The sequence below is a fragment of the Schistocerca americana genome, chromosome 4 (assembly GCF_021461395.2).
Source record: "Schistocerca americana isolate TAMUIC-IGC-003095 chromosome 4, iqSchAmer2.1, whole genome shotgun sequence".
Classification (NCBI taxonomy): domain Eukaryota; kingdom Metazoa; phylum Arthropoda; class Insecta; order Orthoptera; family Acrididae; genus Schistocerca; species Schistocerca americana.
Window position 1 is genome coordinate 242,291,659 of NC_060122.1, and position 26,136 is coordinate 242,317,794.

General features: G+C 39.9%; 1 protein-coding gene across 2 annotated transcripts in view; it reads right to left on the bottom strand.

Moving 5' to 3' along the window:
* Positions 1 to 1,612: 1,612 nt before the first annotated feature.
* Positions 1,613 to 26,136, bottom strand: part of LOC124613118 — a 112,034-nt gene continuing 87,510 nt past the window's right edge. For both annotated transcript variants that reach the window (XM_047141731.1, XM_047141730.1), the window contains 3 exons: positions 18,375 to 18,511; positions 4,926 to 5,047; positions 1,613 to 3,110 (listed from right to left, as the gene is read on the bottom strand). In XM_047141731.1, coding sequence (XP_046997687.1) covers positions 2,887 to 3,110; positions 4,926 to 5,047; positions 18,375 to 18,511 — 483 coding nt within the window. In that variant the 3' untranslated portion in view covers positions 1,613 to 2,886. The remainder of the gene's footprint in view (positions 3,111 to 4,925; positions 5,048 to 18,374; positions 18,512 to 26,136) is intronic.

Below are 26,136 nucleotides of genomic sequence, written 5' to 3' on the forward strand. Positions count from 1 at the left end.
TGGAGGCTAAAAACTACATCGACCATATATGCCCCGGGAACAATAGTCATGAAAACGCACAAGGACCTGGAGTGTTGTGTCGTAACAGAAGACATGGACTTTGCTTCAGATCACGCACACGCTCAATCTTATGGTGTCACCGGACTTAACACGCCATTTATGCTGGAATAACAACTTGTAATGAACACTATGTGAAAGTGAATACTGTTCAAGACTGTCATAACACAGCAATTTTGAAACTGCCGCACGCGAAATTCAGTGATGCTATTGCGCATGCGCAAAGACTAAGTGCTGCCAGAGATGCATTGGGAAACCAACGCTGGAAGCGCACAACATTAACTGCGCTGGCGAACAGCTTGTTCAAACAAACTGTATGTAAATATATATTAATTGTGTAAAAAGGATCAAAACTGTAACAATTGTATGTAGTATATAGATTTAGAAAGTAAGTATCGACAAAGATAATCCCCTAAGTATGCACGTGGCGTTTCCTATGAAAATATGTATAATAGACATTTAGGTATATCTATTCTATTGTTTGCTAGCCTGCCACGCTAAATATTTTAGCGTGACAGTCGAGGGGGCGATGTAGCGGGACTTTGAATTTCGCCGCGCTACACTCGTTCCGTCAGATAAAAATATCCCGTCGCAGCGGTATGAGCGCTCGACGGCAGAGAAAATACCAAAATTGTAACTTTTTTTGTTTTCTATCCGTTTTCAATTCTCTCTTGATAGCCGAAGCTTAAGGCAAACGTGATCTGATGCTGAAGTAAAAAACTTAATAGCTAGTCTTGATCTGATTTTAATGTGTAGACACATTGAGGAAGTTGTTATGAAATTTGGAGGAGGAGCAACGTAAAATAAATTGCATTTAATATCAAGACGGTTTTGTGTACATTAGAAATTCCTGGACAATGAAACTTATTGCAAGATTTCGGAGCCGACCTTTCACGCAGAAATGAAGGAGATTTTTGAAGACCTGGACGCCGCACGAAAGAAGAAAAGTTAACCTGGTAAAGGATGATTTAGCTACGCCACTTCCCCCCGTCAGTTACATTTTGTTATTCTCTGTTTCTTTTCAGTAAGTTTTGTAGTGGAAATTGGTTTAACTTTTGCTCAAAGACGCCACAAGGACCACCCCAACTATAGCTTTTCTGTAATACGAAGTCCGATTTGCTTTTCATTTTTCCCCTTTTTCACGGTCATTTACGATTATAAAACCCCTTTTTTATTCACCATTTCTTCCCACATTTTTAACCTTTTCTTTTTCCTTTCTTCTCATTTTATTTTATTTTTTATTAACCACTACAAGAATCTCCACCAGTGCAAACAAACTGCTTTGTAGTAGCTGAAAAGAATGGGTTTCAGATGACTGAAAATATATGAATAGAAAAATAAGATTCTCATTACTATGTGTGATGGGATTCAACAAAAGGTTGGTGCCACTTGCATATAGCATAAGTGCACTACGAAATTATTTAAAGTCATATACCAGATTTGCATGATCAGTCACGGAAGTGGGTTGGATGATATAGACTGGTTCATTTCTCGTTAACTTTGATTTCCATTATCATCCTTTAAAATGCAACAAGGAAATTAAGTAATACATGGATTCACTTCTGATATCTTTTAATCTACTCATACAGAGTAGAAGAAACATTCACTGTGATTATTGCATCAAAATAACAATCAACATGATTAGCACAAAGCAATATGTCCTGTTTGACACAAACTTATAAGAAGAAATTATTTGTCTTGACTTGGATCTCTAAAGACACAGAGATAAAAGTTATCCCATGACATTTATCATTTTATACAATCCTATGGTAGTTGAAACAATAAAAACACTTCATCATATACATTCTAACCAAATACAGTGGATATATTAAGGTTACTGAACCTATTGGGCATTGTGTGGGTTTGTGAAAGTTTTCCTCACATGGTCTCCCTCCCTCAAATTATAGTGTGTTTTGATGTAGTACTCATCTGTCATCTTTGGCCATTGACACTAATATTTTGGTGGGAAACTTGTGGACAGCGTCTGTATGTCATGGAGTAGTGTATAAGAAAACAAGAAACAATGGAAGTAATGAGAAATGATTATCAGCAGCCATACCTAAATAACAGTGTACTTTATTGAAAAAGATATGAAAAATGGCCATTGAGTGGGTTGTCAAATTCTCGAATTAAAAAGTCCTAGACCACCTAGTCCATTTGTGACACTGTCCTTTATAATCAACATGATTTCAATGTGGCCAGCTCTCTTTTATTGTTCACCAGCTATTAACTTTTGTGACTGCCCTCACCATGTATAGCAATTTTATTTATTCTTCATGATACAGCAACAGGTAAGAAAACTGGAAAACTCAGGAGCCACTGTGTGCTAGGTACATACAGGACATAAGATACATTACATCACCACCACAATCCTTTCTGGTGCTTCATTGTTCTGTAATACTGCTATAAAAAAACTGCCCTTGCATTTATAGCTGATAATTTAATTAAATAGATGCACAAAATATTATTCCAGCAGGGCATGTGATCTGTGTCAGGCTATGAATCATATTGTCCATGGAAGACAATGAGCAAGATAAACACAAGAGCCACTGCTTTTCAAATTAGGGTTTTTCAGCCCACATTATGACCCATCTTCATTGCATTTCAACACAAAGCAATTTTATCCAGGAGTCAGGCATTAGTTCACCAAAACATAAACAGATAGTCAACATTATTGCGTCAAGGTAAGCAGCATGTGATTTCCAAAGTATTGCTTAGCTTGGAAGAGAAACCATCAGCTGTGACTTCTGAGTGCTTTTACACCAGGAAAGCCTTAGACAACATAATAGTTTTAGTGTTATTTTCTATACCAGTAATTTCACAGTAGCTCTATAAGGGACATTTGTTTCTCAAACTGTTAAGTATTTTTATATGCTGATTTATTTCTTCATCACTGTCATTATCAGTCTGAATATCCACTTGCTTGATGCTACCTGATGGTAATTGATGGATAAAACTCATTGGAGATGCAATCTTCTGTTTTCGTAATGGGGAAGACTTCTGTGCAGCATCCTTTAAAAAATTTTGTTTGTTTTCTCCCAAATTGAGATACTCTGAAAAAATGAAAGATTATAGCAAAAGTCATACACATTTAGGATATATAAATTATGAATTTTCCAGTATGAAAAAATCACCCACAGAAAATATACCCTACATAAATTTAACTAAAATTAATTAATTCACATAAAATCTAATAAATACATCTTTACATGGAGTCTCACTATATTTTTTCCTGCAGTAGGTTTTGATGCAATCTCTTATTCACACTTGGGTCTTTAGTGGATTGTTTGCATCTCATAGAAACTAAGCTGAAAAATGACATCTTACCTCTCTTCATCATCCTACTTTTTATTCAATAATCAATATTTCAGATAAACTGGCAGCTTTGATCAAAGATGCTGAAATCCAAATGATTTTGGAGATATGTAGATGACATCTTTGTGGTATGGACATATGGGGCTGCAACACTTTCTTCGTTTTAGAACATTTAAACTCTGTTCACCTTAGCATTTGTTGCACCATAGCAGAAGAGAAAAATGGATACCTCTGTTTTCTGAATGTCATACTTTGTAAGAAAAAACAAAAAAAACATGGCTCACAATTGCTCACAGAGATTGAGTTACCTCAGATCCAGAAAGTTTGTCATCTGAACTTAGCCATCTCCACCCTATTTTTTTCCAGAACGGGTAGTACAATAAGCAGATCCACTGTGCATTTCAACAAACACACATCAAATATCAAGAGCAACCAGAAGATACAGAGAACTCCAGCAGGACGATTTTCCTGCCTTATATTGGCAATGTGTCCTTCAGTATCAGCAAGCTCTTCAAGAAACAGTGGATGAAATGCAATGTCCATCCTCCACTGTGAGTGCATACAATGCGGGGTTTCATAAACGATGACCTATGTCTAAGTGCGCCAGGAAAATACTGTGTGAGAAATCACACTTTGGTCTTTATGTTGCATTGTTAAAGACAGATATGATAAACATAGATGACATACCATACTATGTAAGCCAAAAATATCTGCTGGTGCTGAGCTACGTCTTGATATGGAACATGGCATTAACTATGTAGAGACCAAAATCTTATCTGCCTTCACCTATTAGGTTTCCATAATTAAAGAAGCAGTAGAAATAAGCATAGCAAATTATTTACTCAACAGAAGAAACATGATTTCAGTTTAGCAAAGTACGTGAACCAGAATTTGTACCACTTAGGCATCATCGACCACAGGTAAACAATTCAATGAGATCACACTGACTAGGGTTCAGAGCCAGGATAGTAGACAAAATATAAACACCGTGCCTGAATGCATACACTGAGGTCCATTGTATTGCAGCCGGGCTATCTTGTGTTATGTGTGCTGCTTCTGTAGCTCATTTCTCCACATCAGGCTCTGGATGTCAGTGTTCCCAGTGATGATGTTATAGCTCTGGCTCCTCATGCCTGCGCTTTTCTAGCAGACCAGCATATAAATTTATGATCCACTACAGCTCCCCACAGTTGAATTTGAAGGTGATTAGCTGCCTCGTTGATACATTGTGTAGTTTTCACAACACTGTCTGAAGCAATGCCTGATACCCTTTTAAGCAGTTGTTATATCAAGGAAGGCTCAAACAACACAGCATGAACAATTTTACATTTGACTGAGTGGAAATGAACTCTTGTGTCATGGTGGTAGCCTCATCACCACTCTACCACTATTAAGAGACCAATCCTCTCTATTAATCTTCCTTACCCTCAGAAAGAAATGTTTACTTTATTATATCTTATTCTTGTAATAAATAGTTGCTGGAACTTCAGTTAGTGGGGCCTGTTTTAAATAATATATAATATGCATATGTGTTTGTGGATATTAAAAGTTACCTTTGTGTTTGTGTGTCTGGATATTTTTTGATGTATCATTTTTAAAATAGCTGCTGTGCAGAAACTCTCGAGGCAACTGAGATGTTGAACAGCTCTCACCATATGTAGTAGCAGAGGGTGCCCTGCATATATAAACAACATCATAAACATTTGTGTGACCATGACAACTGTAGTATAATTACTTAAGATACTCTATCTTTTCAGCTACTAAAAATACTTTATGAATGCTTCACTCATTAAATCCAAAACAAGTACCTGAAGGTATAAACTCTGAAAAATGAAATAGGAACACATCAAACAAAGAGATGCACAACAGTAGAAGGGACAAGCCACAATTCACATCACAAGTGGAAATGTGCATGTACAAATGAGAAATTCAAAACAGTCAGTGAAATATTAATCAGCTGAACAGTGCAGCCAGAAAAATGATGTTCATTTATTCAAAAGATACTGTGACATGGCCAAAAGTAAGCACTGTGATAGTCCAAATGAAAGTTTCTCTATTCGCAAAATATGTTAATGAAGATTTTTACTTGAAAAAAATTTCTCATAAATTAAGATATTTGTGTTTTCTTTGTAGAAATCTTTTATGTTCTGGTTGGAAACACAATTATGGCTTGCAGCATATCTTCATATCTGCAACATGATACAAATAAAAATCTTTCTTTTAGCTGTAAAAAAATTAAACAAATGAAATTAAATTAGCAGCAAAACCTCCAGTATCAAGGCAGATGTATATGTTGAATCACACTTACATTTTGTTCCACGGCATTTTACACTTGATGGAGTTACTTGCTTTAAAGATTTGACTGAAAAACATGTTTCAAGAGGATAAGTGTACAGACCTGTCTTAGTAATTGTTGCAAGCGATGGAGACAAATGATGTTAGTTATGGTAAGATAATATTGATTTATGTAGTTGAAATGTAACACAATAGAGAATTTTGTATAGCAGAGATGTTCCAGCTCTTAAGTGAAATAGGAATTTAATGCTATCTTTAAGGGCAAGCAATAATGTTCACAGTACAGCTGATTTGTTCTGAAAGTGTTCGATGATCTATGTCATTAGCACCCATAAAGTTATAATTTATCAATCAAATTTGTGTACTGCCTCCATTATAGGTCTTGAATGTTTAAAACTGTGTAAAGGAAATCAGTATTAAGAATTTGGTGTATTTAAAATATATTATCTAAAATATACACTGACAGAGAAAAATGAATTGCAGCACCAAGGAGTAGTTGTGTGACATAAACAAAAGTTGGTAGGCATGTTTAATCAAGATCGAGAAAGACCATGTTTATAAAATTTCGTGCTAGTCACATAAGAGCGGCACAAGTAGTACCACTATGAGGATGCAAATTACGTTTGCTTTAAATACACACTGTAAGAGTGTTCGTTAGCATTTAGATTGGACATGGCGGGTTGATGTTAATCAAGAATGCCTTCAAGGCAACAAAGACACCATTATCAGCACCTTACTGAGTTTCAACGAGGTCATGTAATAGAGCTACAGGAAGCTGGATGTTCCTTCCACGATACTGCAGAAAGACTTGGCAGGAATGTAGCCACTGAACATGATCCTGGTAGGGGTGGTCATGAGAACGTACAGTCATAAGAAGATCTGGCTCCAGACAGCCACATGGCACTACCAAGAGGGAAGATCATCACATTTGGGCTATGGCTCTGGTGTATTGTACTGCATCTGCAACAGCAATTTGAGCAGCAGTTGGAACCACAGTGACATAATGAACAGTTACAAATCGGTTACTTCGAGGACAGCATGTGCAATCCGTAACCACTAATAGGATACTTGTGTCTATTGTTCCCAGATTTGTTCTTTTCCACTGTCCTATGACTATGTCAGGAATAGTTTTGGTGGTGGTGCCTGGGAAGGGCCCCAAGAGATGAGCCACTGAAACCAGTGGTATGTATGCAGTGTGACCTACCAGGTCATGTAGCTTCATGCATTGAGTCACATACTCCATACGGCGACAAAGAGGGAATTACACCAGGTAAGCATAGGACCACAGGTACCAGGGAAGTTTAGGCAAATGTAGGAAGTAAGCAACTGAAGGTGTAGTTTATTGTAAAGAGTGTTTCACGTAAGTTACAAGTTTAGGAGTTCTCCAATTGTCTTTGCTTATAGATATGTAGTTTATGTGGAGAGATTGCCTGGGTCGCATGTAGAACATTTCTTTTTCCCATCCATTTCTACACTGCCCTACTCCTGCTCCATTTGCGATTCTATTCTGTAGTAGGGTAGTTGTATGCTATTGAACTGAGCTAATAAGATAAAACATGGAGCAATGTCACAACAGTATCTTATGGTTTTGATTTTTGTCTTTTTATCATGTGACACTGACTTCAAAAAGCATAACAATGTTCTGAGAAACCACAGATGCAAGATAGGTCATTACCCGTGACATCATTGTTATATCACTCATAGTCCACTGAAGTTCATTCAGTATGACAGCTGAGAGTCTGCTAAGGTAACTGTCACAATCAGTGTAAGGAAGAACAGAAGAGCATTTCAAGGTTCATGGAAACATGACGAGGAGAAATGTTACTGTGTTATAGGAGTTGATTTAAGTGGCATAGTTTATAGCTGGTATTGCACCTGTGGTTAAATAAATACATTAGTGGTATCATAAATGTAATGAAGCACGATACGCTCAATGGTCTCTTGGAGATGAGAGGTGAAGTTTTAGAATTTAAGCATAGTTCTCCAGATGCTACCATCAGAAGTCTGACTACAGTGACTTTATTACAGATTCCTTTTTTTATAAATAATTTGTGTTAAGTTCTTGTTGCAAACTTTTATGCTTGTTCCTCAAAATAGTAATAAGATGTAATAGACTATTAGGGTAATGTGTAATATGGGGGTTAGACAACTAGTTTGATGAATATGAGTGATACATTGATGAAGCTAGGCATGAGTTTAAGGGAGATAATTTATGGAAAAGAACAAATACCTATTTCGGTAACATCAGGCAAGAGTACTGTTCTAGGACACTTCACAGAATCCCAAAACCGCTAGCCCTACAAGATAGTTTGACACTGCTGAATGGACAAGTCACAGTCTTTGGACTGTAAATGTGTTATAGAAAACTCAGCTTGGAGAATACAGCAGAGAGCAGCGAGTGAATTGTGTAAAGTGGACAGAAGCACGTATGTAGTGGACAAAAAGCAAAGTGTGATAACATTTCAAAGTATCCCAGTATTTGTTCACAGGGCGGCCAGTGACTGGAATCATATAAAATGTGGACATATTTTATATGTATCAGGGAATATGTTTTAGCCACAGAAGAGCTGTAAAAAGGACTTCTAAGAATGATGTGAATCTTTGACTAACTGAATTATAGTTCTAGGTACAGTAACAGAGAGAATTTGGAGGGCTGAATTTTTCAAAGAGCAAAAGAGTGTAACAGATCAACCCTAGGCAAGAGCACTCGTTGCTGTAAAAAAAGTACATTTGCAGTTACATTCTGGCACAGAATTACGCTGCGGCACCTGTTGGGCACCGTTACCCACCTGCCCATCACTGTCCATTACTTATGAAACCAGGGACATATTGGGATGTGGCATACATGGTATTTGTGGCAGCAACATCACAATCTGCTTTGGTGCATATAAATACTGGCTGTCCAGCAAGGCATGTCACAGAACTAGCGAGTCAGCAAGTCATACCGTCAGCCTCTACTGCGAATTCGCTACTGCTCCACTGTCATCCTGACAGGATTGCCTGCCAGGGCAGTCCAGCCACCACTGGAAGGGCTGAGGGCCAAACTGAGGCCCTCCTAGCCAGCTCCAGTCGCAACCAGCTACTTTCCAAACAGGGGTTTGCTCCCTGAGCGTCTTCTCCCGGTCACTTGCCACAGCTGTGACAGGAGACTAGCTGTCCCAAACTCGGCCAGCTGTACCGGACTGCCGTACCAGTTTCTGGTGTAGCTAGCCCAACAACTGGGATTGTACACCTAACAAGGTAATGCTGTGCCTGGGCTGTGCTGAGTTTAGCAGCTGCCACCATCTTCATGGCAATGCATCATTGCCAGGGTCTGTGCGTCAAGACCAGCCTTCCAGTGCTGCACCAGATGTGGGCTTCAGCTTGTAATACGAACTATTGAGAAGTAACTAAGGGATTCTGATTCTCCTCTCATTGGGTAGTCTGTGACTCAGTTTGTTGCACCATCCTCCAAAAGAGAACACTTGCCATCCTCTTCAGTACTGATTATACTGAAAAATTGGGTTCACTTGTTAATGACTGTTGTGTATCAGTTCAAACTGTTTGTTACTGGAGAAGGAGTAGAATTAAAAAATTAATAAATTTACAATCCATATCCATTCTTGCTGATTAAAAAATTATGAAGCAGCTGAATTTCCCAAGAACTGATCGGATCACTGAAGCCTGATTTCATCTTCAGTATAGCAAAGGAGTGTGCATTTCAGATCACTTAATTACAGCTAATGTGGGATACTGTTTGGAAAGTTAAGTGATGAAAAACAATGTTGGCAGTGAACCTCGCTAAATAGGTGGAAAAAAGCTGCAGAGTATGGTAGTCAAAACTGCCAAGAGAAATGTTGTTACTGTATGACACAGCACTTTTTCTTTAGTGAAAAAAATTTCAAGATTTTGTTGAAAAAGAGGGTTATACTCTTGATCAGTGGTATAGTGCTGAAGAGCTACACTTAAATTTTACAATATTATCCACCAAACATTAGCACTATAAAATTTAATGATATGTTCTAATGCTTCAGGCTCTCACTACTTAACACCTACAGTTATTAGTAAATACAGATGACCAAGAAATCTGAAAAAATTTGTGGCAGAAAAATGTTCCTGTGTACCACAAAAGTCATCAAAGTGCATCATTGTCCATAGCTCATTATTATTTTTTAAAGTTAAAAAAATGTAACATATCTATGTGGCTGCTATAGAAAGCTCTTCTATTCCTGGACTACGCTCCATCTCACCTGATGGACATTTATCCAAAATGTGAGGAAATAACTGCGAATTTTCTTGCATCCAACTTATAAGCCTGATTACTGCCATGGAGCAAGGCATTATTGAAATTTTTACCTGAGATAAATGGAAACTTGTGATCTACCCCTCCCTCAATTTGTTGATGTCACTACTATTTACAATATACTTTTTAGTAATCTTCTTTTCTTGTAAGTGGCTTCAGTTCTTCATGTCTAGGGGCTGAGTCATGAAACTGAAATTTTTGACATTTTAGGTTCTCATGGCTCCAACTGACGTAATTAACTTTGAAGAATGCCTGTGCAAATTTTTTGTTTTGTTGTTAATTTATTCTCTCACAGTTTTCTATATCAGAGTCTTTTGAATTAAGCCAAAATTACATTGTTCTTCCTAAAATACAAAAGCCCGTCCGATCGCATCAGAGGCATGCCCACTACTACTTCATCTGCAGTAATAACAATATTCCAAAAAGTTTACAAAGTTTCTTGACAAATGAATTTCTGTTAATTTATATTATTATTTTATAAATAAATCTAGAAATAAACATAATAAATAGCACCAAATTGCATAATTCATAACAGAAATGTTAAGTGTGCCAAATATCTCATAATTTCAAATGTTACTAAAAAAAAAAAAATTTTAACTGAACAATCAGAGCTAGTGCATATACATCTACATCTATACTCCGCAAGCCACCTGACGGTGTGGGGCGGAGGGTACCCTGAGAACCTCTATCAGCTCTCCCTTCTATTCCAGTCTCGTATTGTTCGTGAAAAGAAAGATTGTCGGTATGCCTCTGTGTGGGCTCTAATCTCTCTGATTTTATCCTCGTGCTCTCTTCGCGAGATATATGTAGGAGGGAGCAATATACTGCTATACAGATTGTAACAAAGAAAATAAAGTAATCTTTTTTAATAGATTTTATCTTGTAATATAACACATTGTGTACAAAATCATGAAATTTTTTAGAAAAATAGCTGAGGCAATATTGACCTGTCCAAAATTCAAAAATTAGTTCTGGTATCGACTACTTCTGTTGAGTAAAAGTAATCCTACAGGAGGGAGTCCCTTTACAATATCCGCCTCACAAAATTTGGAAACAACTTGTTTACAATTTTGTGACCTACTATCAAGTTTTCCAAACAGTGTACAAAATGATGCCAAAAGATAGAATACAGATGTATATTAAGTATCTGATACATGTTACAGAAAACGTAAGAAAAATATCTACTATACAAGTCATAATTTATACATATAGCAGGACGTGGCATTCAGATTTTAAGATCCGTGGAACATTCTGTCACAAGACAAATGATACAAAGTCAAAACTACAACTGTACAACACTAAACTATAAAAATAAGCACAGTGACAATGTAAATTATTAGAATTACAAATTGCAAGTTTACATCTATAAAGTTACACCTTCAAACTCTTCAAAAGAGAAGAGAAAAAATTCCGCACCTAAGTGTATGATGATTGAGCTGACTCGAAAAACTCATGAGATCAGGTACAGACCAGAAGAATGTATTCAGTCATCAGTAGGAATATAATACAAAATCTATCAGCCACTTAAACCAGAGTATGTAAGGGTATGCTGATTCACAAAAGGAGAAAATAATGAAAAACAATCAGGCGTAAGGTTATTGTGGTGTCACCGCCAGACACCACACTTGCTAGGTGGTAGCCTTTAAATTGGCTGCGGTCCGTTGGTATATGTCGGACCCGCGTGTTGCCACTGTCAGTGATTGCAGACCGAGCGCCGCCACACGGCAGGTCTCGAGAGACTTCCTAGCACTTGCCCCAGTTGTACAGCCGACTTTGCTAGCGATGGTTCACTGACAAATTACGCTCTCATTTGCGAGACGATAGTTAGCATAGCCTTCAGCTACGTCATTTGCTACGACCTAGCAAGGCGCCATTATCATTTGCTATTTATCCTGTGATGCATGTACCGTCAGACCGATGTTCACCAATTATGGATTAAAGTTAAGTGTTCCAGAAATCATGTACTATTTTTGCTACTATAAGACCTTGACCTGTTCCAGACATCACGCCAGCCTGCGTGAGCTAAACGCGTGCCTTTCGGCTTCCTCTCCTAGTGACTTGGCTGTCTCGCCAAGTCACAACAGTTATGATGTGGGGACCGGCCCATGAATCCAAACCAACCGGGTACACACCAGCAAAAATTTTTCGACATAACAAAATGAATAAAGTTCACAATCACATCATTAAGTTCAATCACATGTAAAGAGTTGTTATAGGAAGCATCAAGCCTCGAGCGATAGTTGCACACTCTCCTTCAGTACACACACACAGTCGTCATGACCAGGGGTACCCAAAACAAAGTTAAGCATGAGTTTGCCCACTACTCTAGTTCCAATGAGATACAATATTACTCAGGATAAATACAGGCCATCAGAGTCAAAATTATCTTTGAGTGATGACACAATGGAGTAGCTTCAGGACCAAAATCAGTGTGTAAAATCAGAAATGTATACACCTTGTTATACTGTATACACTCTTCCACACTATTTGCTAATTGTTCATACAAACTAACCTACGTACATAGAGGCCTAGAAGATTCATTTACAATTGATAAAAAAATACACACTGATTTAAAGTTATGCAAGGTATTTGGAGGTTAATCCCCCTACTTGAGAAAACATACATTTGTGTGGAATATCACTGTCCATGCCAGTTTTTAAGCAAACAGTTCCATGAATTCTTATTATAGGATAATTTCTTGTCTAACAATTCACATAGTTGACAGATGCTTGTGTACATTTCCCAACACCCATGACCTCTTGTAACTCAACTGCACCAGCAAGGGTACAGCCACACACCAATTTGAAGTGGATCCACCCACATCTCTCAGTTTCCTCCCTACAGTTATCATACACTCCAATGGCTAGGTTACTTCCTGTCTAACATTCACATCAAATCCTGAAACACTGTTTTGTGTACTAAGTATGCTGTTCAATACCACCCTCACATTACATGACATATGCTCTGCATATATGTATATTGACAAAAAGAAAAGTATACAGGGTTTTCGTCAGACTGGATTAAAAGGTGTTCACATATGAAACTTCAATAAATAGAGCTAAATGTAACGAAAAAATGAACTAGTAAGGTGATACACATAGATATACTAAGATACTATTCCTAATTCTTACAGTACAAAATATGAAAATTTATTACTAGTTATTTAATGGCATTGTCCCACCTCAAAATTGTAAAAGGAGCTACTCATTCAGACTCATAGCATAAATGTATCAAATTCTAAAGCACAAATCTATAACAAAACATAATTCTATAGTTGTATGAACTTTAAATATAGTGTGTCACAGATTTAAACACAGTCAATAGATAAGAAAGAACTTTAGAAAGCACATCATCTTACATACTACATTCATGGCAACAAGACAGAACTTGAGAGATAACATGATCTTACATATTACATCCCTGACAAACAACACAATTATGTAGTTGTATGAATCTGCAAACATAGAATATATTTTCTTCCAAACTAGGGGTCACTATACATCCATGTTCAAAGGTCTTGTCTTCTAAATGAAAGTTAAAAGTACTTGAGATTTTACCAATTTACTTTGCTTACCTGTAGCTTCTCTTATCTTTATATCTAGAATAGGCATTTCCACAAAAAGATATTATGGGCTGGTACATTTCTTTCTGCTGTTTTTGAATCCCCCTATTTGGAGCAATGATCATTCTTTTTCTATACAAATATATTGCAGAATTCTGATTGGTGAGGAAATCTCGATAGTCAATAAAAGTGTTTGCTTGCCTTCTCTCTTTCAGCTTTCCTTGTGCAGATTATGCTTAATGTTTAGAAATTATTTACTTTTGAACAGTCAGTTATACAAGGCTGGTCTAAGGACTCAATGACACAAGCCACAGTTTAAAGGATCCACGACACGAACAGCCCGATCGAGGTGGTCTCCTCACAGAGTCTTGATTGTGTTTAAATCCAGGGAGTCTGGTGGCCAGAGGAGTATGGTAAACTCATCCTGTTGCACTTCAAACCACACACATACACTGCACGCTGGACATGTTGCACTGTCCTACTGGCAGCACTATCGGGCTGAGGGAAAACAAATTGCATGTACAAGTGGACACGGTCCCCAAAGATAGATGCATACTTTTCTTGAACCATTGTGCCTTTCAAAATGATGAAATCATCCAGGGAATGACACAAAAACATTCCTAGGTCTATAACAATCACTCTTGGTCAGAGGGTGTTTGATTCCTGATGTTTCACAACATATACGCCAACAGCCATGTCGGATGTAGCATAAAATGTGATTCATCCGAAAAGGCCACCTGTCGCCACTCGGTGGACATCCAATTGAGGTAGTCGTGTGCAAATTCCACCCTTCATTGCTTATCACTAACAGTAAGCTTGGGTGCGTGAACCAGGCACCTACTGCACAGGCCCTTATGCAGCAACATTTGCTGAACAGTCACTGAGGAGACACTGTTGGTAACCTGTTGGTTCCTCTGGGCAGTCAGTTGCTCAACAGTGGCCTGTCTATTCCCCATATACATCTATACACCCATCATACACCTCTGTCACGTATGGCCCACGGTGCACCACAGCTGCCTTGCCACCGGTTTTGATCAGCACCATTTTGCCATGCACAGTATACTTTAACCATGGTGGCATGCAAACAGCTTACAGACTTTGCTACTTCGGAGATGCTTCCACCCTTGGCCCACAAGCCATGATCAGGCTCTTTTAGACATCAGATAAATTGCTCCATTTCCACATTACAACAATGACTGCACTGTTTTTGGTGTCCCCCCTCCCCGCTGCTCCCCCCTTCCTCCCTCCGGCATGTTTTATATACCCTCCACTGTTAGGGGCATCACCTGCTGTCTTTGAGTGATTAATGCATGTTGACATCTTACATAGGTGGTGATCACTTTAATATAACTGGACCGTGTCTCATAATTAGTAGCGGCCGCTCGGTGTATCGAGCTGAGAGGACTGCCGAGGGCATCGAGCGTGCAAGTGCAAGATTTGTATACAGTGCGTATCAGAACTATTTTTGAAAACTGTCATGGATGAAAGCATAAGAAGGAAAAGGGGGGAAAGGGTGGCACAAAATGGTAAGCCACATGTGTGGCAAAATGTTCTGAAACCAGCCCTGTAGTTACTTGGTACGTAGTATATTCTAGGGCCTATTACAAGGACACTACAGTTTTCAGTCTTGTAGAAAATTTATAAAAAGTTAAAACCAGGCTTGCTGGAAAATTCATGGACTCTGATTCAAGCCTCCCACTTCTGTCAAAATCAGAATATCAAGCTGAATTGAACCACTGGACCAACTCACATTTTTTTCAATTTTCTTCATTTACTGCATTTAATGGAGCTGTAAGAAATTCCTTGACTTATTTGAAATTTTTTAGTATCTATCGATAATAATAGAGGGTGACATGAGCACTATTGGCAAAATCAAACACAGCCACTTCTATGTGTACAACCGTGACTTAATCCATAATCCAATGATTCATATGTAAGAAGACATGCGGAAACTAGAACACTTTCCTCGTCAATAATCCACCACTTATACCATGCCTTTCAACTCATACACAAGATAAAAATTATTTACCATATGTGTGTGTTCCTAGTGACTGGGTTAAGATTAAAAAAAAAGAGCAAGAATGCTGTTTACGTTACTCAGTATCAGAAGTGGGAGCGCTTTACCTCAGAGCAATTGGGAGAGGCAATCACCAAAGGAAAAGTGTCAACTGAAAAATTAAAAGCTGAGTTTCTATTAATCCAGTCTGGTCAATTAAGTTCTTTTTCTGTAGTATATAAGAATTCTAATATTACTGACAAAACTGGATGTTTCTCTCCAAAAGAACTTTATTCTCTCAAGTAAATAAGATCCCTACTTTGATCAGAGAACAAATTTTTTCTGAGAAAAACAGGACTGTTCATCTGCCATTCGTCCTTTTCCCCATCTTGTATTATCAGTATTCTTTGTCAGAATATCTGGAAACTGAATATCCATACACTTTTTGTTTGTAACTGATAGAATATGTGACAATTGGATGTACACATTAAAATACAAGAAGAATTTTTTTTTAAATGAGTGACCTAAACAACAGAGAGAGGGATAGACTTGATACACACATAAAGCACATATTCTCAGAAGGAAAATGGACCATCCTACAACATTGTCTGTTCCTATTACATTGAAATACTGGGCAGGCCAATCTTTCTTTACTGATACCACATTTAAAACAAAAATAATATATACAGAAACTAAGTTCACATAGAATATATTGTTACTGTAAAAACTAAGAATTGTTATATACCGAAAGGGAGAAAATAAGTTCATAATGGCAGTTAACACCGTTTCATTTGCCTCAGTGTTACTATGTTGTGGGTTGATCACAGCTGCTTTCTTAGCCTCAATTCTTGATATCAGTCTGTGGAATGTAAACCTGTTGAAATAGTATTCAACCACACCTATGGTATATAAGGCACATGTGTGCCATTCAAGAGTACTCTTTAACCCTAAATATTATGGTAAACTTTTGAAAAATAACAAACTAGATCACTAGAGTATGTGCAGTGTCTGGCACAAGCCTTCCACCTGTCTCAAAACTAGAATGGCATGCTCATTTATAAGGCTGTATTTTACAGAATGAGAGACTGCAGAAATTCCCTAAACAAGATGAGCTTGTTCCATGTTTTCTGGCTGTCATTAGAAAAAGCAACAATTATTTCAGAACTTGGTGGCAGGCATGTTATACAAAAAGTATTTTTAATGACTGCTACTGGCCACTTCAATATGCTGGAAGAATATCCAAGGCATACAGACTTACTTTGTGACCCTTCCCATTCCTTGACCTCATTTCCATTAAGATGTGTCACATTGTTATGAAATAGGGGTAATGCCGGCATAGGTTTAGTAATGGATAGAAAAACATAGGAATGCAGGTAAGCTACTATGAATAGCATACAGCAGTGAACGCATCACTGCAGCCAATATAGACACAAAGCCACACCCATAACAAAAGCACACATTTATATGCCAGCTAGCTCTGCAAATGATGAAGAGATTGAAGAAATGTATGATGAGATAAAAGAAAATATTCAGATATTTATGGCAGATGAAAATTTAATTGTGATGGGAAACTAGAATTCATTAGTAGGAAAAGGAAGAGAAGGAAAACTTCTAGGTGAGTATGGACTGGGGGAAAGGAATGAGAGGGGAAGTCGCCTGGTAGCATTTTGCATGGAGCATAATTTCGTTATAGCTAACATTTGGATTAAGAATCATGAAAGAAAATTTATATGTGGAAGAGACCTGGAGACACTTGAAGGTTTCAGATTGATTACGTAATGGTACAACAGAAATTTTGGAACTAGACTTTTAATTGTAAGACATTTCCAGGGGCAGACGTGAACTGGCCACAATTTATTGGTGTCATTCTTATGGTAAGTAGCAATCTATCTTTCCTTATTATGACACACTAGTTATCTTTCTGTATCGTTTCACATATGTTTCCTCAATAATTTGCTTCAATTTGTAATGAATGGAATATCATAAATGTGTCATCAGTGAGTTACAAAAGCATACATTATAATTAAATCCAACATCATGTTAATGCTGACTACAGTAATTATTTATGTCATCCACTTGGCATTTACCTTTTATCATAACATAAATGAGATGGACTAGCACTAATGAGTCACACTTTGTTATATGTTATACAGGTGGCCACCCCTTCACACAAATATTGGAATAATTTATTACACATTTTCTTTCGAGCAAAAAGCTGTCCTTGCAGTCCACACTGACTTGTAATGATGGCAAAGCAAGCCTTTTGGCTTACCTATAGCAGTCACCAATAAGAGGTGTGGAAGGACATGCCGTGAATTGCACAGGTTGCGGGCACGTCGTGGAATGAAGAATGAGTCTCTCTCTGCTTGCGGCCTTCAAGTGGTAACATGTTCCCTCTCCTCGCTCCATTATCAAAACATTATCCTCCAGGCTGCCCCTGGCTACTTTCCCCAGTGGAGCTCTAAGTACCCTGTACATTGAAATATAGACCCATTTGACAAGTTTTTCTGTTCTCTTTAAAAATCTACCTGGACAGCCAGCTGATAAGTCCTGGCCCTCAACCTCCTGCACAATTTAATCTAATAGTCCAGAAGAAACATAACTTCCAGTCAAAAACCACATTCCTAAACATCACATGGACTGATGGATTCCCAACAACATTATTACAAAGGGAAGTATGATTGTTCTGAATCAAGAACAAGAAGAAAACTCAACTATATGCTCATCTGACAAGAAATTTCTTTGATCAGTTGCAACATGTATATCCCCTAAGAAAATCAAAGGATGAAGTCTACATGTGCAGCAAAACTGATGATTTATATACAATGGGAGTCAAATTACTGCCTTATTCATTATTATTGACATACCTCTTGTAATGAGTGCCTTCATCTTTCCAGTTGCGTTGGTTACTTTTGCTCCGATCTGGAATCCTTCTGTCACACTGTTCTGTTGTTCCATTAAAGCCAAATGAAGTACTTCTGTCCTGTGTCTTGTGAGTGTGTGCCTGTTAAAATAGTTTTTGGCTGCTGTTGTAACTAATAAAACAGTAACAACCATTTACAGTAGCAGCCATAAGTACAAGATCTACAATTTCAGAGGAATATCTTACAGCAAGCAGTATCAACTATGAGAAAAGTTGTATAAATACAAATAAAAATCTCACTAATAATACCTTCCCATTCACAGATGGCATACATTTCATGTTCCAAAAACAGTAGTATCTCTTTGTCCCATGTCAGATTACAGCAATTCAGATACACCCAAAACAATCTGCACTTCAGTTATGATTATTTGCTTTTGAGATTCACTTTGGTATTCTCATATCTTATTTGTTAATTATACAGTGCTAGTCATTAAAGCTGTGGCATGCAAGAACAGCCAAATTGGCATGAAGTATACAAATTGTTTGCTATACAAATGACTGGCATTTCAGTGCAACTGCACAAAGTAGGGAGGAGAAGCTCCATCTAGATTCTGTACATAAGGAAAGATTATTCAGTCTGTTTCTCATTCATAACTCACATTTGAATTTGGATGTTTGTGAGAAAATAATGTTACATCTTATGCAACAGAGAGAAACTATAATCAGCTGGTGTCAGACTTCGACAGTAAAAGTATCATAAACTCTTAAGACTGCAGGTTATTATTCCCCAATATTGCTGTTCACATTGGTCATTGGAAATATGAGACTGATGCCTTAAGCGGCCATACACAATTTTATGCTGGATCTCAATGGCTACAGGCAACTAATGCCAGCAAGGACACACAAATTGTTAGCTCAACTATGCAGTACCATACAGCTTTTTGATGTACCAAGAGTCATAAAATGGACTTGTCTGCAGCAAGACAAGAATCAACACAGATAATGGAGGTACTTTGGAACACACTGGACGTCAGCATGGCAATGATTGTTACAGCTTCTCTTGACGTTGCAGTAGAAGCATAGTGACAATAGTGCACCCAAGGACAGCAGTGGACGTACAAATGGCATTATGTAATCTTTTCAGATGAGCCCCATTTCTGCATACAACATTACAATGGACATATCCATGTGTGGAGACTGAGGAGAATGAATAAGGTTAGACTCCATTTGCCATCATCACACAGGCCCAGTACATATTGCGATCGTATGCAATGCCACTGGGTACATAACATGAGCACCTCTGGCTCTCTTCCCACACAACATGGAAGTGTGCACTTCTTACTATATTTTGTAAGCAGCACACTGATAGATAATATTTTCATAGACCAAGATAAATTTAATAAATAAAAACTTTTCCTATTAAGAATGGTCTGTCTGATCATGATGCACAGATAGTTACAGTATATAATATAGCTACATACAGTACTGCAAAACAGTCCTCCAAAATAGTGCATTCAATTAACGATTTAAGAATTCAAAATTTTAGCAAAAGCTTGCAACAATTAGACTGGGACGAGGCGTACAGGGGACATGATGCTAATTTAAAATTTAACCTATTTCATGATAACTTTGTGAATATATTTGTAAACAGTTTCCCTAAGAAAACAGTGAAATATAATTGTAAGAAACTACAGGGATAAAAATATCTTGTAAACAGAAAAGGGAAATGTATCTTATAGCTAGGAGGAGTAATGATCCCGAAACAGTAAATCATTATAAAAACTACTGCATTGTATTAAGAAAAGTTATTAAAAAGTCCAAAAGCATGAGGTTAGGTTAGGTTAGAACCTCGCCTACAAGTGAGCATTATGTTAACACATCTGCTAATAAAATTAAAACAATTTCGAATATTGTTAAAAGGGAAACAGGGCAACCAAGAGCACAGCAACACTGTATTTCTATCAGACACAATGAAAAGTTTGTGAACAAGATGTCAGAAGTAGAAAGCATTTTTAAAAATAATTTTTTTAAGTGTTGTAGAGAAAATAGGATCCAGTTACTCATTAGAAAATGCAAGGCAATATATGGAAGAGGCAGTACCTATGCAATTTGATAAAACTGAAATTCAACCCACCTCTCCTACTTAAATTAGGAAAATAATAAATTCACTCAAAAGTAAAAGCTAACATGGAATTGATGGCATTTCCAATAGAGTACTAAAAGCTTGTTCCCGACAAATAAGTAAGATTCTCAGCCACATATGTAGTAGCTCAGTGAAACAGGGCATTTTTCCAGATAGACTGAAATATGTTATTGTTAAACCACTGCATAAAAAAGGTGATAGATCTGATGCTAACAACTACTGCCCAATCTCACTTCTGGCATCTGTATCCAAAATTACTGAAAAAGTAATGTATTCAAGAGTAGTATGGGAAACGGGAATACGGATAATTGTATGCACAATAAACTAATCCCATAAATGTCTATACATACATATATTTCAGCACAAAGAAAGATACATGTGTACACTGTACAAGGTACAAAGGCTGACTGGAACATTAACATGGCGGCTCGTCAGAGCAGTTAAAGAGTTCAAAGATCATGCTTTACATGGTTGATGTGGGCCTATCGACACCACACAGCCCCCCCCCCCCCCCCCTCCCACAGTAGCGAGTACGGCTTGTAAGGCCTGAGGGGAGGTCATGTGGGCGTCAGTGTCGGACTGAGTAGTGCAAGGCAGCAGGCACACGACTGGAAGCTACATCACAGTCAGGGCGGCGAATGAAGGCATTGTGACGGGCTGCAGGTCCACATTGTAATCAGACAGCCAGCGGAGGCAGATGATGCATCGGCTGGCCCGGGAGTAGAGGTGTGGGGAGGGGTGCGGCATGCGAGGGTGCCTGCTCCTAATACAGATCGAGCCATCCGAGGAGATGAACACACGAACTCTTGATAGATCGCACTCTTGAAGGAGGGAGGCTATGCATTATCTTGACATCTAGTTCCTCATTGAGTGTTGAGTCTGCAGTGTCTGTAAGGAGCATGAGCACACGGTCATCAAAAGCGACAATCGACACGTCGTCGACGTGGTTAGGTGGTACATTGCAGTGCAAGTTGAAAGTCGGGAAGCAAGTCTCTTCAGTAGATGAAACATCATCAAAACCTGTGCATGGGGTTGATGACAACGTGCTTGGGAAACCCGCTAACTGCGGTGATGAATCATCAGAAGGAGAAGACCCTACCATGGGATGAGCTAACCCATTATCAGGCTGCGCAATGGAAAATTCGTCCGGATGGTCCAACTGGGACAGCAGAGGGGCGTCGGAGTCCATGAAAGCAGGCTGGAGCCTGTGTAGCAAAACGGTCTGCGGGCAATCTTTAACCATAATGTCGAACGTTGTCTCGCCCCTCCGGAATACTTCAAAGGGGCTGAGGTATGAGGGTTGCAGGGGTTATTTAACGGAATCGTCCCTGAGCATAACATGGGAGCATGTGTTGAGTGTGGTTAGCACGTAAGTGTCCGGCGGGGAATGACTGACAGGCGGGTGTAGCTGTGCATGTCTAAAGTGGGTGTACATTCTACTAATAAAGTCTGGAGAGGTGGGGAAATGCTCGGGTGCTTGAGGCAGGATAAGTTTCACAGGTAGAACCAGGTTCTTGCTGAAAATGAATTTGTAGATGGTTCCCTGTAAGTCAGGTTTAAAGGTCAAATGGAGACCAAGTAACACCCAAGGAAGCGCCTCAGACCAGAGGCAGTCATGGCTCCTGAGTGCTGTTTTAAGGGTGTGGTGCCATCATTCCACTAAAGCGTTGCTTTGTGAGTGGTAGGCTGTTGTATGAATATTTCTGATACCGCAAAGGTTACATAGAATAGTGAAAAGTGAAGACTCGAACTGTCGACCCTGGTCAGTGGTGATGGTGGACGGGCAACTGAACCTGGCGATCCATGATGAGACGAATCCCTTGGCCACGGTTTCTGCTGTGATGTTGGGTAAAGGAACAGCTTCCACCCTACGAGACGTGGTCGATCGTGGAGAGGATATATCTGTGGCCCTCTGATGGAGGCAGAGGGCCGATAAGGTCAATATGTACGTGATGAAAATGTCCTTGCGGAATGTCAAACTTGCCAAGTTGGGGAGAGGTGTGGTGTCCAATTTTGTTGCGTTGGCAGGAAATGCAGCTGCGTGCCCAGGTTTGACAGCCCTGCTTAACATTTTTCCAAACAAAACGCTCTGTGATGAGGCATGTGGTGGTGCGGACACCAGGGTGGGCGGGGTTAAGCAAGGCGTTGAAGGCTTGTCGGCGCAATGTGAAAGGGAGCAACAGCCGCAGAGTGGCGGTAGAAGAGTCGCACTACACTTGGTCCGAAATGCTGGGGACCTTGGCTTTGGTAAACACAAGCAATATCTGAGGATGTGTGAGGAGAGCTTGAGATTCCTCATCAGAGGCCTGGAGAATGGCGAGGTCGGATAAATTGATGATGCATGAGACAGCATTGATCCATGAAAAGAAATCAGTGGGGATGTTTTCCATGCCTTTGATGTAGCGTACATCCGTAGTAAATTGAGAGACCAGTTCAAAGCGGTGGACACGCTGAGAGGGTAGGTACTCAGGAGGGTTGCAGAAGGCATCCGCCAGTGATTTGTGGCCAGTAAGGATGAAGAAAGAATGGCCCTCAGTGTCAGGGCGAACGTGTTTGATGGCTTCTTAGACCACCAGAAGTTCTCTATCAAAAGCAGAATATTTCTTCTGTGCTGTAGACAGTTTTTTAGAGAAGAAATGAATGGGTGAAACTGTGTCGCCTTTGCGTTGCTGTAATACTGCCCTGACTGCGATGTCGCTGGTGTCTGTAGTGACGAACAACTCGGCAGACGGATTGGAGTGGGCGAGTACAACGTCATGAGCTAATGCTGTCTTTAGAGCCCTGAAGACCTCTAGCACACGCTCAGTCCAACAGACTGACTTAAGTCCCAATGTCTGTTTGCCTGACAGCGAGTCCGTTAGCGGGTCCTGCATGGTGGCGGCAGAAGGTAGATGTCGGCGGTAGTAATTTGTAGTACCCAGGAAATGTCGGAGTTCTTTGCACGTAGCTGGGGGTGGCAATGATGTGATAGCCTGCACGCAGGATTTGGGAAGCTGTATTCTGTCTGCAGAGACGGTGTAACCCAAAAATGTCACAGAAGACTGGCGCAATTGGAATTTATCTTTCTTGACCTCAATACCATTGGAGTTCAAGTTCTGGAGGACCTGGGATAAATGATCTTCGTCGTCCTCAGTCAACTTACTGAAAATGAGGATGTCATCCAGGTATGCAAAGCAGAACTCAAACTGTCGTAAGACTGAGTCAATGAAACATTGCCACGTTTGTGCCGCATTCTTTAAGCCGAATGGCATGAAGCTGTATTGTAACAAACCAAGTGATGTGATGATAGCAATCTTTGGAATGTCTTCCACCACAAAGGAAATCTGGTGATCGGCATGTTTACAGTCAATCACACTGAAGATTGTGGCGCCTGAGAAAATATGGATGAAATCATTTATGTTTCGCACTGGGTAATTGTCCATTACGGTACAAGCGTTTAAGCATCTGTAATCACCACACATTCAAAAAGAATCATCGTGTTTGGTGACGAGGTGAATTGGTGAAGACCAATTGCAGTCCGATGGCTGTAAAATGCCTGCCTCCACAAGTTCGTTAATTTGCTGCCGGGCCACGCGCAACTTAATCGGGTTGAGGTATCTAACCTTATGCCTAATAAAAGGACTGGCAGTGGTAATTATCTTGTGTGTCGTTCCGTCAGTGACAGAAGAGACTGAGAACTGAACATGAGGCTGAGTAACGTCTTGGCGTAAAGTTTTGGGACGAGTGGGGCACGATGAGGCGTAGCCATTAGCGCAAGTCGGAAAAGGCAGCACAAAAGTTACATGCCTACTACGTGAGCGCAGCATGCACTTGTTTGGAGAGGTCAGCTGCGCATGCAGCATGGAGCAGATCAGGGCGCACAGCGACTGTCTGTTGTTAGCTTTGCTTTGAGTAACCGGCACGGGCAAGAGAGCCGTTGGCATCATGCGGGGAATGGCGATGGCTGCCGAATCACGTGGTTGGTGCGTGAGAGGGGGAATGTTTACCAACACATGGGGTGGCTGATTGTGGGGAGGGCATGTTCGCATCGAGTGTGCGACTGTCATTAGAAGCACTGTTTGAAACACATGGCACTTCATTTAACGGGCATGTGGCAGGTGCAGAGATCACTTAACGCGAATTGTCACATGCAATGAATGTTTTTGAACTAGCCTGATGAGAGTCCATGCTGGTGTCTGCTGATGAATGTGAAGGAACTGTGGATTGCAGTTGCAGCAGCGAGGTACGAGCCATGGTGAGCTCATCGAAAGTGTGAGCAATGTGTTGTTTCAACTCATCGTTTTGCCGACAGAGTTGTGCCACTGCATTGTACTCTGACAGGAGATTAGTGACACAGCTCACAATTTTGTCCACGAGGGTGGAACCAAATCACATGCCACAACAGAAACAGAATGACGAGCATAAGTGCCTGAGCACGGTATCTGAGTGTCAGAAGGGTGGTGTAGCACTGAACCTTGGACTATGTTCAGGGAGGGTTTGTAATGGGACAAGAAATCCATACCGAGAATTGGCGCGGCAATGTCGGCTGTGTAGAAAAGTCCATGGGAAACGTAGAGAAGGAGACAGATGCACCATAACTTTAGCAGAGCTGACAGTTTGTAATGTTGATGGGTTGACAATGCGTAGAAGTGACTTCATCGGTGAAAAATCGGGAGGAGCCAATGATGTAGGTATGATGGACACGTCAGCGCCTGTGTCAACTAGGAAAACAAGCTTGACAAAATGTCGGTCACGTATAAATGACCGCTCGGCCGAGAGGAAGAGTGGACGCAGTGCAATATTTGAGGACGCCTGTGAAGTTCCCCGCAGGACTCGGCATCTTTTAGATCCTGCAGTCAGCGTTTGGATGCTGGCAAGATAATCTGCATTTCTTGACCTCATCCCCGAAAATCTTGTGGTACCAACAGTACAGATGAGCCGGATGTGGCGGTGGTGGTGATTGTGACAGCAGAGGATGTTTGTCCTCATTGATCTGTTCCGGAATGTAAACCAGGACGTATGGTGCTTGTGCGATTCTTGAGTGCTTGGAAAGAGGAGAGAGCGAGCAAGTACTGCCCGGTGGTGTAGATGGCATGGAGGTGGAACGAGCCCTGCCTCTGCCCGCAGACGGCCGGTAAACAGGCGGCGTAGTGCCAACCAGCGGTGAGAGGTGAGCTGGTTGTTTTTGTCACATAAGTGCATACAGCTGATCTGCGATGCAAAGGCGAGAACCGATAGACTCGAAACAGTGTAGTAGCAGGAGTATCTGCAGATCGGTAGGTAACTTGGCAGACCATACCGCCCACAGGGTAATGTCCGGCATTGTTTGATCACTCACAAGTAGCTGAAGGTGGTGCCAGAGTTGTGACGGATTGCAGTCTCCTAGGTGTTCCTCGTACAGGATCTTGATTATTAATTCCTGTGGCAAGCAGGTGAGTCGGTCCAATATTGTCTTCTTGGCGAACTTGTATTTTGGCGGTGGCGGTGGCAAAAGGAGGAGGTCACAAATTAAATCTGAGTGGTCATGGAGGTGCGTGACGAGACATAGAAATTTAGAACTGTCGTCGGTCACCTGATGTAACTCGAAAAGGTGCTCCACAAGCGCGAACCATGAAACGGAGTTGTCCTCATATAAAGGAGGTAG